This window comes from Mobula birostris, chromosome 8 (assembly GCF_030028105.1).
Source record: "Mobula birostris isolate sMobBir1 chromosome 8, sMobBir1.hap1, whole genome shotgun sequence".
Taxonomy (NCBI): domain Eukaryota; kingdom Metazoa; phylum Chordata; class Chondrichthyes; order Myliobatiformes; family Myliobatidae; genus Mobula; species Mobula birostris.
Genome location: NC_092377.1, coordinates 119,751,347 through 119,767,124, shown reverse-complemented (window position 1 = coordinate 119,767,124; position 15,778 = coordinate 119,751,347). Strand labels below are relative to the sequence as shown.

Below are 15,778 nucleotides of genomic sequence, written 5' to 3'. Positions count from 1 at the left end.
TGGATAGTTTCTCAATAATGAAAGTAACTCCAAGTTTCCCCAACCATTCCCATTAAAGAAAAAAGCAGAAAGCTGGAAGAACTCAGTGGGTCAGGCAGAATCTGTGGAGACAGAATATCTGTAAGAGTCATTGGGTTGTACAGTTATCAAGCATTTTGTTTGATGTGTGTCTTCTCCGTAGCGATGAAGGAAGAGAAGCGACGAGGCAACGTGGGAGGGGGAAGGAGCGGTAAACTCAGAAGCAACTGAGAAGGGGTGAGGGGTCCAGAGTAATGAGGAAAAGTAAAGGCAGGAAAAGGAAAACAGGGAAGTGTGACATAAATGAGATGGTTCAAGTTGAAGTTTAATGATCATTCAGACTGGGTATATGAACACTCATGAATACAGAAGTGTTACTCCAGGGTCAAAGTGCAAAATGCATTAGCAACAGTCACACACAGCACAAGGCACATACAGCACATATAAGATAGCAGTAAAATATAGTCACACCAAAAATACACGACAGTTCCAGAGTCCGTGAGTGTTGTAGCAGTCTGTAGTCGAACACAATACAGGCTCATCTTCTGCCGAGCACTGACTCCAGCATAGATGCCGTGCCAGGCTATCTCCGGCACTTCAGTGATGCGCTCGACTCTGACACCTGCCCCGGGGCAGTGACAACAATCACGGATCGAGGTCTCGTTATCACTACGACCGAGGCCATGCAGCTCCCCTGCTGTTGGCGAATAAACAAATGAATTGGACTTGCAATATTCCACACCACCAACATCGTCTTGCGATCACAGGAGGACACAGATCGATGTCAGGGTGAAGGCTAACCCTGTGGAACATGAGGAGTCACTCCTCCAACCTGCACATGCCTCAATATCAGTAGAGGAGACCATGGACAGACTTATTGAAATGGGAGCGGGTAATGGAATTAAAACCTGACCACCGGGAGATTCCCGTTGTTATCATTGACAGAATAAAGGTCAATGAAAAGGACCCCTATCAATCTCGAGCCTCATCGCTGAAGAGGTCACACGGTATCCAATGAAATACCCTGAGAGACTTGCAGCTGAAGTACTTCCTGAACTGGAATGAGTAACTGGGGTTCTGTATGCCAGTGAGGGAGAAAGTGTAGGGGGAAGTTTAACAGTTGGCACAGTTACAGGGATAAGTGCTAGTGGGGGGGGGATCAATGGTGGGGAAAGGGTACGCAATGGAGTGACAGCGGGGGGGGCAGAGAGGGAGAGAGAGAGAGAGAGCGCGCGCGAGCAATCCTGTGGAAAGGGATCAAGATTGGGTGAGAAGCTGTGTCTGGAGTTGGAGTCCTTTTGTGAATGGTAGAAACATAGAAACAAAGGAAAGGAAACCTACAGCACAATACGGGCCCTTCAGCCTATGATGCTGTGCCGAACATGTACTTACTTTAGAAATTACGGAGGACTACCCATACCCCTCTATTTTTCTAAGCTCCGTATACCTATCCAAGGGTCTATTGTATCCGCCTCCACCTCTGTTGCTGGCAGCCCATTTAACAAACTCACCACTCTCTGCTTAAAAAAACGTACCCCTGACATCTCATCTGTACCTGCTTCAAACACCTTAAAACTGCGCCCTCTCGTGCTAGCCATCTCAGCCCTGGGAAAAAGCCTCTGACTATCCACACGATCAATGCCTTTCATCATCTTATACACCTATATCAGTCACTTCTCATCTTTCATCGCCCCAAGGAGAAAAGGTTGAGCTCACTCAACCTATTCTCATAAGGCATGCTCCCCAATCCAGGCAGCGTCCTTGGAAATCTCCTCTGCACTCTTTCTATAGTTTCCATATCCTTCCTGTAGTGAGGTGACCAGAACTCAGCACAGTACTCCAAGTGTGGTCCGACCAGGGTCCTATATAGCCGTAACATTACCTCTCAACTCTTAAACTCAATCCCACTGTTGATGAAGGCCAATGCACCATAGGCCTCAAACTCCACCCCTAAAAGCCCACCCCTCAAACTCCATGCCCCAATCTCCACACCTCAAAAGATGTGTTGGATGAGGTGCTCATGGGTGGTATCCGAGAATCCTGTTGTGATCCTGATCCTGTTTTGTTGGGTGTCTTAGAGTGAGGGCTGATGTGTGAGAAATGGAGGAGATGTGGGTGATAAAATTAGAAGGGAAACCCCATGTTTAGGTAGGAGAACATTGTTTAATTCTTAGATTAGACTCGGATAATTGTTTTTTCTTTGCAATTTAACCATTGAGAAGATTTAATGTTCCTCCGAGCTCAGGGATGGACATGCATCAGCATAGGAATGGGCTCTGTTTCACTGTCAATCTGTCAGCAAATGTCAGTTCTCAAGGGGTGTGAAAGCAGCAGGTTAAGTGGGGTAGTTTACAGAGGCGGCGAGGAGTGTTGCTGACAGTGGAGACCGCAGAGATGACAAGGAGTGTAGGTTCCAGAGTGGGTCAGAGAGATGGGGAGGGGTCACAGATACTGGAGTGTTGTAAGTGTTGCTGAGGGTCACAGAGAATGGAACTGCTGTAGGGTCCATTTGGGTTCAGAGAGTGGGATGTGTGTAGGGAACGGAGGGGAAGGGAAAACAGACACACCGACAGGGTGAGGTATTGACCTGGGTGAGACAGTCAGCACTCTGACTCTCACAACATACAGAATACCATCCCTGGAAGCATCGGGTTCACAGATACAGAGCCACATCCAATCTACAGGGATCTGTCACCGGGAGACTGCAGGATGTGCCCTGTGGAGGCCCTTCAGCCCATCGAGACATCGGACAATACAGCAGCATACAGGCCCTTTGGCCCAACCACTCCTCAATGGCCATGGTGCCCATCCAGATTGTCCACATTGTCTGCATTACAACTGTATCTCTCCAAGTCCCACCCCCCTCCATGTACCTATCCCAGTGCTTCTGAAAGGACACTCCTGTACTTGCCTCAACCACTTCCCCTGTGAAAAAGATCAAAGCCCAAAGCATAGTTATTATCAAAATACATATATATCACCATATACACCCCTGAGATTCATTTCCTTGCTGGAATACTCAATAAATCCATATTAGAATAATAACTATAATAGTTTCACATACTCTCCACTGTCCCTTTTAACTCTCTCCCCCTCACCCTGAACCCAGGGACTCTAATTGTGGACTCCTCTGTCCTGGGGAAAAGACTGTTATCATGCACCTTATCTTGCCCCAGTGATTTTATTTACTTCTTCATTCTGTATTCCACAACACCCTTCTTCACTATAATTAGTACCATTTAATTCTGTGTCAACCACAGATACACTGATCAAGCCTTGTGCACTGGCATTCGAATCATTTCTCAAAATAGTAATGAAAGAAACCCAACACTGATCCCTGCAGAACACAGCTCATCAGCAGCCTCCATTCCGAAACACAACCTTCAACCACCTCCCTCTGCTTTCGTCCTCCAAACCAATTTTGAATCCACCAATCTTGACTGGATTCCTAACCATCCAGATGACCCAACCTTACAAGACCTTGTCGAAGACCTCACTGAACTACAAATAGGCAAAGTCCACTGCCCTGCCCTCATCTGCATTTTCAGTCATCTCTTCAGTTAGCTTGAATACTGTTCACTAAGCAGAGCTTTTCTTGAACAAAGCCGTGCTGACTCTATTTAATCTGACTCCGTCCACTCAAATGCTGGTACACCCTGTCCCTCAGAACTCCCGTAGGTAACTTCCCCACTACTGATTTCACACTGACTGGTGTGTCATTCCCTGGCATGACCTTCCTGCTCTTCTCAAACAACCAAACATGAGCTCCCTTCCAGTCTTCTGCAACTTTTCTGGTGGCAAATGATGAGACAATAATCTCAGCAACAGACTCCACAATTCCTCCTCTCACCTCTCACAAGTTTCAAGGAAGCACTCACTCTGGCCCAGAGGATTTATCCGCCAATACACTGCAAGGTTGCAAATATCATCCTTTCTGGAAATATGACCAGTCTCCAAAACATCTCGACTTAATTCCCTTGAGTAATTGTGATTATCTCCTCAATGAAAAACGAGAAATACTCTTTAACAATCTCACCCCTATCCTGCAGGTCAAGGCAAAGGTAACCCTGCTAATGTCTAAAGGGATCTACTCATCTAGTAACCACCCTTTGACTCTTGATATAGCTGCTAATAGGGTTGACTTCAAGTGCCTGTGGAAACGTTCCACCAGGCCGTTGGACTGCGGGTGGTAAGCAGTCGTTCGATGGAGCTGGGTTCCAAGGAGTTGTGCTAGTGCAGACTACAAAGCCGATGCAAACTGCACACCCCTGTCTGAAGTGACGTGGGCTGGGAGTCCGAACCTTGCCACCCAGGTGGTAATCAGGGCTCTGGCGCATGTCTCCGTGGCCATGTCAGCGAGTGGAACAGCTTCCAGCCACCTCGTGAATCTGTCCAACATGGTGAACAGGTATCTCGTTCCTTTCGAAACCGGCAGTGGGCCGACGATGTCCACGTGGACATGATCAAACCTCCTATGTGTCAGCTGGAAAGGTTGCAGTGGGGCCCTCACGTGCCTCTGGATTTTGGAGGTTTGACAGTGCGTGCATGTCCTGGCCCAATGCCCGACCTGCTTGCATAGGCCGTGCCACACAAACCTGTCTGCGATCAGCCAGATGGTCGCCTGGATGGAAGGATGGGCTAAACCGCGGAAGGCGTCGAAAACGCGGTGCCTCCAAGTGGTCGGGACAATGGGCTGAGGTTGCCTGGTGGACACATCGCAAAGGAGCATCTTACCTTTGGGGCCCAATGGGTATGTCTACGAGGTGGAGTCCTGAGACTGCGGTTCGGTACGCCAGCATCTTGCTGTCCAGTCGTTGCGCCTTAGCTAACACCGCATAATCCAGCCCCAGAGACAGAGAGTGCACTGATTGGACAGAGGTACATGTCAGCACGTCGGCTGCCACTTTGTTCTTCCAGCGGATGTGCTTGATCGTGGTGGTAAACTCTGCGATGTATGACAGGTGGCATTGCTGGCCACGAGTCCTACACTTATGGCATGCCTCCAAGGGCCAGACTGGGTTGACGAACTCCCCTGGGTACTGCTTGGCATCTGCACAGCACCCAAGGAGGACCTGGCCACGTCATCAGCCAAACTTGTTTACGGTGCCCCGCTCACAGTTCCCAGTGAATTGGTGCCAGCACCCCGTGGCCCGGAGGACACAACTACGGCGGTCCTAACTAAACTCCAGGAGCGGCTTGGAACACTTGCCCAGTCCCGACGTCCCATCACGGAACAACACCCCCTTTCGTGCCCAAGGACCTACAACAGAGCTAGTATGTTTTCACCCCTGCAGCGACCATACGAAGGATCCTACAAGGTGTTGCGCCATAATGGGACGACCTGCGTTCTCGACATCGACGGTCATGAAGAGACTTTTACCATTGACGTTGAACGGCCGGTTGCGGTACCACCCCCTTGACGACGAGGACGGCCACCTAAAAGAACTGCCAGTGTGCAGGCTGAGGACTCTGCACTTCCTAGCACTCGTCCAGGGGGCGGGGGGGGGGGGTCATGTGGCAGCCCGCCCATGCGGCAAGTGAACCGGCTCCAGCAGTCACAGGCGAGACCGCAGCCAGTGGCTACCGAGAGGGCTGAGTGCGGGACAGACCTCGGCCCGGAAGCCGACGTCACTTCTGCCCCGCAAAGAGCGGAGAGCGGAGGATGCTGGCAGTGGGGACTCAAGCGTGCGCAGATTGAAACAGTGAACGGTTCAACCAGACCCTGCTCGACTCAGTGTGTTGCTTTCACTCGTTGCGTATCAGCGCAACTACAACCCTTTAATTTTGCGTCAACCACAGATATACTGATCAAGCCTTGTGCACTGGCATTTGAGTCATTTCTCAAAATAGCAATTGAAAGAAACCCAACACTGATCCCTGCAGAACACCCCTCATCAACAGCCTCCATTCCAAAACACAACCTTCAACCACCTCCCTCTGCTTTCATCGTCCATACCAATTGTGAATCCACCAATCTTCACTAGATTCCTAACCATCCAGGTTACCCTACCTTGCAAGACCTTGTTGAAGGACTCGCTGAACTACAAATAGACAACGTCCACTGCCCTGCCCTCATCTGCCTTTTCAGTCATCTCTTCAAATAGCTTTAATACTGTTCAATAGGCAGAGCATTTCATGCACAAAGCCACGCCTACACTATTTAATCTGACTCCATCCACTCAAATGTTGGGACACCCTGTCCCTCAGAACTCCCGTAGGTAACTTTCCCACTATTGATTTCACACTAACTGTCATCATGATCATCTCCTCAGTTAAAAAGGGGAAATATTCTTTAAGAATCTCACCCATGTCCTGCAGGTCATGCTAGACCTGCTAATGTCTGAAGTGGACCTACTCACTTAGTAACCACCCTTTGACTCTTGATATGGCTGCAAAAATCGCTTGGGATTTCCCTTCACCTTTTCTGCCAGATCCATCTCACACCCTCTCTGCTTGCCCTCATGATTTCACTCTTGATTGTTTTCTTAGTCATTTGGCATCAGAGGACCCACTGCCACATGACCTGACTGAACTATGACCTTCCATATTTTTCCTGACCAAAGCTTGTATATCTTTCATATTTATGTATCCACCGAACTGTCTCTCCATGATTTCATGGAACATTTCTTACTAGACCATCCAACCACACTTGGTCTTATTGTAGGTTCTGCTAAATGGACAGCATGCTCAGCCTGAACCTCATTTACAATTTTGGTCATTCTACAAACAGCTCCAAAGAGGTTCAACTGCACAGCTTTCCAGTCACAACACCATGCAAACTCCTCCTAATGAGTCCCTGTCTATCCAAATACTGAGATATCCTATCCCTCCAATTGCCCATCACTAACCTCCCCACAATTGGCGTCAGTCACTGGTCTGCCACTCCTTGGCTTATCCCTTCTATCGTTCTCAAACTATGGAACAACATTGACCTCATTCCATTTTTCAGTGGCATTGTTTCCTAGCGACGAACGATGAAGCAAATATCTCCCTAAAGGTCTCCGCTGTTTCCTCTCTAGCCTCCCATTGAGTCCCAGGAAGCACTTAGTAAGGCCCTGGGGATTTATCCACGAAAATACACTGTAAGGCTGCAAATACCTGCTCCCTGGGAATGTGTATGTCCCTCAATCTGTCTTCTCCTGAATCCCTCATCTCTTGAGCAATTGTGATACTAAGTAAATCAGTTCAGCAATCATTGAAAAGAAATATTTCTTATAATGTCAACCTATCTGGCCCCTCAAGTTATAGACAGCCTGCTGATCCCCAACAGGAACTCCTCTCTGACTAACCATCCTTTTTAATCTTTACTGAGCTATCGAAACTCCTAGAACTTTTCTTAATCTTATCTGTCAGATCCATCTCATACTGTCACTCTGCCCTCCAGATTTACCTCAAGTGCATCCTTTATATTTTTGTAATCACCAAGAGATGAACTTGTCCCTAAGTTAAACACAATGTATGATGTAAAAATTGATGGAGGAACTCAGCAGGCCCGGCAGCATCAATGGAAAAGAGTACAGCCGATGCTTCAGACTGAGACCCTTCTTCTGGACTCCTGTTTGTGAATGTATGCTTGCCTCTCCTCTTGACTGGAACTTCAAACACTCTCGTCAGCCAGGGTCCCTAAACCATCCAGGCTCTGTACACAAGAGAAACGTAATACGTCTACACCCTTGATATGCCATGAGTCGTGCCCCAATCCTTGCTTCTCACCGTTACACTGAAACTTCTCTGAGCTCCTTTTGCTCTTCTCCTGTGTGCAGGTTGAAGGTGTCAAATGATCTGGTTGCTCACTGCACATCCAGGTGGGCGCACTGCACAATGAGAGAGTCTCACTGCCCTGCCGATCCTCGCTCGACCCTAGTGCACAACACACACATCAATCAGAAACCTGTAACCTGGGAGTTGGTGTTGAGTTTACCTTAGAACCCGATGGGGATTTTCTGTTCTGACCCTCCCTCCCACCGACTGACTGGGGGACAGTTCTGACAGTTTCCCATCACGTCCACCCCAGACACACATATAATTGGAAACAGGGGGATGTACAGAATGAGGCTATTCAGCTTATCGTTTAATACACCAAGAATGAGATTATTTGCCCAATGGTTCTGTGATGACCACTATGCCCAGCTGGATAATAGGACCCAGGCTGTAAAAATAGGGGACAAGCTCTCCTCTACAATCACTCTGAGCATCGGTGCCCCACAAGGCTGTGTACTCAGCCCCCTGCTGTACTCACTGTACACCCATGATTGTGTAGCCAAGTTTCCATCAAACTCAATATATAAGTTTGCTGATGACACAACAATTGTAGGCCATATCTCGGGTAATGATGAGTTTGAGTACAGAGGGGAAATTAAGAACCTGGTGCCATGCTGCGAAGACAATAACCTATCCCTCAACGTCAGCAAGACGAAGGAATTGGTTGTTGACTTCAGAAGGATCAGCGGACCGCACAACCCAAGTTACATCGGTGATGCGCAAGTGGAACAGGTCAAAAGCTTCAAGTTCCTCAGGGTCAATATCACAAATGATTTGAATTGGTCCAACCAAGCAGAGTCCACTGCCAAGAAGGCCCACCAGCGCCTTTACCTCCTGAGAAAACTAAAGAAATTTGGCCTGTCTCCTAAAACCCTCACTAATTTTTCTGGATACACCGTAGAAAGCATTCTTCTCGGGTGCATCACGACCTGGTATGGAAGTTGTCCAGGACAAAACCGGAAGAAACTGCAGAAGATCGTGAACACGGTGCAGCACATCACACAAACCAATCTTCCGTCCGTGGACTCACTTTACACCGCACGCTGTCGGAGCAGTGCTGCCAGGATAATCAAGGACACGACCCACCCAATCAACACACTTTTCATTCCTCTTCCCTCCAGAAGGCTCAGGAGCTTGAAGACTCGTACGGACAGATTTGGGAACAGCTTCTTTCCAATTGTGATAAGACTGCTGAACGGATCCTGACCCAGATCTGGGCCGTATCTTCCAAATATCCGGACCTGCATCACGTTTTTTTTTGTACTACCTTACTTTCCATTTTTCTAATTTTTCTATTTATGATTTGTAATTTAAATTTTTAATATTTACAATCGATTTGTAATCCAGGGAGCGGGAAGTGCAGAATCAAATATCGATATGATGATTGTACATTCTAGTATCATTTGTTTGGCGACAATAAAGTATAAAATAATCCCAATTGCCTGCAGTAAACTTTATCCGTTCTAACCCTGCCTTTCCATGCATCTGTCCAGGTGCCACTTCAATGATACGATTGTCCCTGCTGCACCCACTTTCTCAGGCAGCTCAGCATATATACTCACCACCCTACAGGTGAAAGAATTGCCCCTGATCCTACTTAGGCTTTTCCTCTTCATCCCAAGCATATGCCCCAAGCTTTGGACTCTCCTGACGTGTGGGAAAGACTGTTGCCATCCACCTTATCTTTGCCACACCGTGATGTTATACATTTCTATATCGTCACCATCTCCTGTGTTACAAGGAATAATAACCTTGAATGGAAAACCCTCCCTATTAATCACACTTGCAACAGTCTTGTAATTCTCTGCCCAATTTCCAGTTCAGCCACATCTTGCCTATTAAAGGGTGACCAAAACTCTACATCATGTTCCAATTGCAGCCTCACCAATAACATAATCAACGGTAATATAATGCCCTACTTACATAGAGAAAATAGGTGCAGGAGAAGGCCATTCGGCCCTTCGAGCCTGCACCGCCATTTATTATGATCATGGCTGATCATCCAACTCAGAACACTGCCCCAGCCTTCCCTCCATACCCCCTGACCCCCGTAGCCACAAGGGCCATATCTAACTCCCTCTTAAATATAGCCAATAAACTGGCCTCAACTGTTTCCTGTGGCAGAGAATTCCACAGATTCACCACTCTCTGTGTGAAGAAGTTTTTCCTAATCTCGGTCGTAAAAGGCTTCCCCTCTATCCTCAAACTGTGACCCCTCGTTCTGGACTTCCCCAACATCGGGAACAATCTTCCTGCATCTAGCCTGTCCAATCCCTTTAGGATCTTATACGTTTCAATCAGATCCCCCCTCAATCTTCTAAATTCCAATGAGTACAAGCCCAGTTCGTCCAGTCTTTCTTCATATGAAAGTCCTGCCATCCCAGGAATCAATCTGGTGAACCTTCTCTGTACTCCCTCTATGGCAAGGATGTCTTTCCTCAGATTAGGGGACCAAAACTGCACACAATACTCCAGGTGTGGTCTCACCAAGGCCTTGTACAACTGCAGTAGTACCTCCCTGCTCCTGTACCCAAATCCTCGTGCTATAAATGCCAGCATACCATTCGCCTTTTTCACCGCCTGCTGTACCTGCATGCCCACTTTCAATGACTGGTGTACAATGACACCCAGGTCACGTTGCACCTCCCCTTTTCCTAATCGGCCACCATTCAGATAATAATCTGTTTTCCTATTTTTGCCACCAAAGGGGATAACTTCACATTTATCCACATTAAATTGCATCTGCCATGAATTTGCCCACTCACCCAACCTATCCAAGTCACCCTGCATCCTCTTAGCATCCTCCTCACAGCTAACACTGCCACCCAGCTTCGTGTCATCCGCAAACTTGGAGATGCTGCATTTAATTCCCTCATCCAAGTCATTAATATATATTGTAAACAACTGAGGTCCCAGCACTGTGCCTTGCGGTACCCCACTAGTCACCGCCTGCCATTCTGAAAAGGTCCTGTTTATTCCCACTCTTTGCTTCCTGTCTGCTAACCAACTCTCCACCCACACCAATACCTTATCCCCAATACCGTGTGCTTTAAGTTTGCACACTAATCTCCTGTGTGGGACCTTGTCAAAAGCCTTCTGAAAATCCAAATATACCACATCCACTGGTTCTCCCCTATCCACTCTACTAGTTACATCCTCAAAAAATTCTATGAGATTCGTCAGACATGATTTTCCTTTCACAAATCCATGCTGACTTTGTCCGATCATTTCACCACTTTCCAAATGTGCTGTTATCACATCCTTGATAACTGACTCCAGCAGTTTCCCCACCACCGACATTAGGCTAACCGGTCTATAATTCCCCGGTTTCTCTCTCCCTCCTTTTTTAAAAAGTGGAGTTACATTAGCCACCCTCCAATCCTCAGGAACTAGTCCAGAATCTAATGAGTTTTGAAAAATTATCACTAATGCATCCACTATTTCTTGGGCTACTTCCTTAAGCACCCTGGGATGCAGACCATCTGGCCCTGGGGATTTATCTGCCTTCAATCCCTTCAATTTTCCTAACACCACTTCCCTACTAACATGTATTTCGCTCAGTTCCTCCATCTCACTGGACCCTCTGTCCCCTACTATTTCTGGAAGATTATTTATGTACTCCTTAGTGAGGACAGAACCAAGTAATTATTCAATTGGTCTGCCATGTCCTTGCTCCCCATAATCAATTCAGCTGTTTCTGCCTGCAGAGGACCTACATTTGTCTTTACCAGTCTTTTCCTTTTTACATATCTATAAAAGCTTTTACAGTCTGTTTTTATGTTGCCTGCAAGTTTTCTCTCATAATCTTTTTTCCCCTTCCTAATTAAGCCCTTTGTCCTCTTCTACTGAACTCTGAATTTCTCCCAGTCCTCAGGTGAGCCACTTTCTCTGGCTAATTTGTATGCTGCTTCTTTGGAATTGATACTATCCCTAATTTCTCTTGTCAGCCACGGGTGCACTACCTTCCTTGATTTATTCTTTTGCCAAACTGTGATGAACATTTGTTGCAGTTCATCCATGCAACCTTTAAATGCTTGCCATTGCATATCCACCGTCAATCCTTTAAGTGTCATTTGCCAGTCTATCTTAGCTAATTCACGTCTCATACCTTCAAAGTTACCCCTCTTTAAGTTCAGAACCTTTGTTTCTGAATTAACTATGTCACTCTCCATCTTAATGAAGAATTCCACCATATTATGGTCACTCTTACCCAAGGGGCCTCTCACGACAAGATTGCTAATTAACCTTTCCTCATTGCTCAAAACCCAGTCCAGAATAGCCTGCTCTCTAGTCGGTTCCTCGACATGTTGGTTCAAAAAACCATCCCGCATACATTCCAAGAAATCCTCTTCCTCAGCACCTTTACCAATTTGGTTCACCCAATCTACATGTAGATTGAAGTCACCCATTATAACTGCTGTTCCTTTATTGCACACATTTCTAATTTTCTGTTTAATACCATCTCCGACCTCACTACTACTGTTAGGTGGCCTGTACACAACTCCCACCAGCGTCTTCTGCCCCTTAGTGTTACGCAGCTCTACCCATATCGATTCCACATCTTCCCGGCTTATGTCCTTCCTTTCTATTGCGTTAATCTCTTCTTTAACCAGCAACACCACCCCACCTCCCCTTCCTTCATATCTATCCCTCCTGAATATTGAATATCCCTGAACGTTGAGCTCCCATCCCTGGTCACCCTGGAGCCATGTCTCTGTGATCCCAACTATATCATAATCATTAATAACAATCTCCACTTTCAATTCATCCACCTTATTACGAATGCTCCTTGCATTGACACACAAAGCCTTCAGGCGCTCTTTTACAACTCTCTTAGCCCTTATACAATTATGCTGAAAAGTGGCCCTTTTTAATGCTTGCCCTGGATTTGTCGGCCTGCCGCTTTTACTTATCTCCATAGAACTTTTTGTTTCTACCCTCACTTTACACCCCTCTGCCTCTCTGCACTGGTTCCCATCCCCCTGTAGTGAACTAACCTCCTCACGCCTAGCCTCTTTAATTTGATTCCCACCCCCCAACCATTCTAGTTTACGTACTCAATGCCCAACTAATGAATGTCAGCATGCTAAATGTTAATTTCTCCCAACATATTCCTACAGCTCAGGACATAAGCAGACCTTCTGAGCTTCTAAAGTGAGCTATTTCTCCTTACTTATCTTTTTAATCTTAAAATAGTGACAGATCAGATTAAAGATCTGTTTTTCTGTTACATCTACATTGAATGATTGAAACATTCAGCGAAATGCTTGTTTGCGTCAATGAACAACACAGTACAAGGATGAACTGGGGGGAGCCCGTGCGTGTCACTATGATTCCACTGCCAACGTAGCATGCCCTCAACTTACCAACACTAGCCCTTTGCAAAATGGCAGGAAACTGAATACTCAGTGGAAACCTACTGCAGACACGGGGAGAAAGTACAAACTCCTTAAAGGCAGTGGTGGCAATTAGACGCACATGGCTGCCACTGTAAAGTTTATGCTAATCACTATACAACTTCTTGGGATTTTCCTTAACTTTAACTTCTAGATTCATCTCACATCCTCTCTCTTTGCTCTCCTGATAGTATTCTGAGTCATTTGATGTTAAGGGATTCACTGGGAAATAACCTAATTGAACCTTGTTCTTCCATATTTTTCTTGAGCAAAGCTTGAATATCTCTCATCTTGACAGGTTTACCTCCACTTCGACAGGGACATACTGCCTCTGCAGTCTTGATATTTCTCAACTCCTGCCCCAATCACTCAGGGCAAGCCCCAATTTTGCATTCTCACTGTTACACTTCTCCGAATTCCTGCTTCTCTTCCGTTGGTTCCATCCTGAAGAAATCGAACAATCCAATTGTTCATTCTCCACTGAAGTCAAGTTGCCCGGCGGATTGTCATCCCGCCCTACTGGAAACCATACACATCAGTCAGAAGCCTGTAATCTTGGAATTGTTGCTAAATTGATCTCCAGACCCAAAGACATTTTGGACTGCGAACCTCCCACCCTCACTCCCTCCCGCAGCAGTCACTGACTGACAACCATAGTTCGTTCCATCATTTTCCCACCCAAGACACATATCAATCACATTCCTCATATTCCATATGGGAAGCTTACAGTGATGCATGAGGCGTGACAGGGTGAGACAGGTTTTACCCACCGGGGGAGGAATGTTCTCTGGATCTGGTTCTGTCAATGAGACTCTGTCTCATTTCATTTTTAAAGTCTTTTTGTTGATACATAATCTTCTACAGCTTTAAAATGATACAAGACTTCAACAAACTGATATATGTACAGTTAATAAAACTGAAGAAAAAACTTATCAAAAAAGAATGATATGATAATGAAAAAAGAAGTTATTTTTATAAAGAAAATAAAGAAAAAAGAGTACCCCAACTAACTGAAAGAAAAAACCTACAAACTACAAGAGAAAGGAAAAGAAAACAAATTAAAAGAGAGAAAAAAACCATTAGGAACCAACTCCCGGAGCAATACACCTTACAATCGCCTATATATATATAAAGGAGAAAAATCATCAACTGCCAGCTCACATTTATATATGACTGTAAGGAAACCATACAAATTAATTCAAATTAAATGATAATATTTGGCAAAAGAGCCCCATCTTCTCTCAAAATCGAATTGAGGATCAAAAGTTCTACTTCTAATTTTTTCCAAGCTAAGACATAACATTACTTGAGAAAACCATTGAATTAATGTAGGGACAGAGGTATCTTCCCATTTCAATAAAATACAGTAGCCCTTCTTGCCAACAATGTAACAAATGCAATTATATGTTGGTCTGAAGATGAAATACCCTGAATATGATGTAGAACGATTCCAAATAAGACAGTCAATGTATTAAGTTGTAAATTAATTTTCAGAGCTTTAGAAATTGTAGAAAATAAAGGTTTTTAAAAAGATTTTAATGAAGAACATGGCCAGAACATATGTGAAAAAGTGGCTACTTCAGTTTTACACCTATCACAATAGTTGTCAATGTTAGGAAATATTTTGGATAGTCTCTCTTTTGTTAAATAATAATGATGAACAATTTTAAATTGAATTAAACAGTGATTGGCACATAAGACCATAAGACCATCAGACAAAGGAGTAGAAGTCAGCCATTCGGCCCATCGAGTCTGCTCCGCCATTTTATCATGAGCTGATCTATTCTCCCATTTAGTCCCACTCCCCCACCTTCTCACCATAAACTTCGATGCCCTGGCTACTCAGATACCTATCTCTGCCTTAAATACACCCAATGACTTGGCCTCCACTGCCGCCCGTGGCAACAAATTCCATAGATTCACCACCCCCAGCTAAAAAAATTTCTTCGCATCTCTGTTCTGAATGGGCGCCCTTTAATCCCTCTCGTACTAGACTCCACATCGAAGAGGAATTGACCATTTTCAAAACTCGCAAACAATCTTCATTAACAAAGGTCATATTAAGTTCTCTCTCCCAATCTTGTTTAATCTTTAGTGAGAGGTTATCTTTTTGTAGTAAAAATAAATTATGAATTCTACCAGTGGAACCTCTCACTAAAGGATTCATATTCAAAATAGTATCCAACAAATCATATTCTTGCATATATGGAAATTTAGATACGTATTTTTGTAAAAAATATCTAACCTGAAAATATTGCAGGAAATGTGTCTGAGAGAGAGAATATTTGTTAATTAACTCTTCAAAAGTCATTAATCGACCATCACAAAATAAATCTGCAGAAGAACAGATCCCGTTATTTCTCCATAAGAGAAAAGTGGGATCGGTTATTGATGGTTTAACCAGAAAATTTCGATATAAAGAGCTAGACAAATTAAATTGTTTAAAATTAAAAGAGTTGTGAAACTGAAACTAAATTCGTAAGGACTGTTTAATAACAGGGTAGAGATTTAAATCTGGAATTTTAGCAAGTTTGTAAAGGTAATGGAGCTCCTAATAATGAGGTTAAATGAAATTGTTTGATAGCTTCTAATTCCAAATCAAT

General features: G+C 45.1%; 1 protein-coding gene across 1 annotated transcript in view; it reads right to left on the bottom strand.

Moving 5' to 3' along the window:
- Positions 1-222: 222 nt before the first annotated feature.
- The window catches only part of LOC140202294 (uncharacterized), a 29,945-nt gene continuing 14,389 nt past the window's right edge, over positions 223-15,778 (bottom strand). The window contains exons 6-8 of the mRNA XM_072267190.1: positions 13,575-13,694; positions 7,732-7,878; positions 223-715 (exon numbers count right to left, since the gene is read on the bottom strand). Coding sequence (XP_072123291.1) covers positions 393-715; positions 7,732-7,878; positions 13,575-13,694 — 590 coding nt within the window. The 3' untranslated portion in view covers positions 223-392. The remainder of the gene's footprint in view (positions 716-7,731; positions 7,879-13,574; positions 13,695-15,778) is intronic.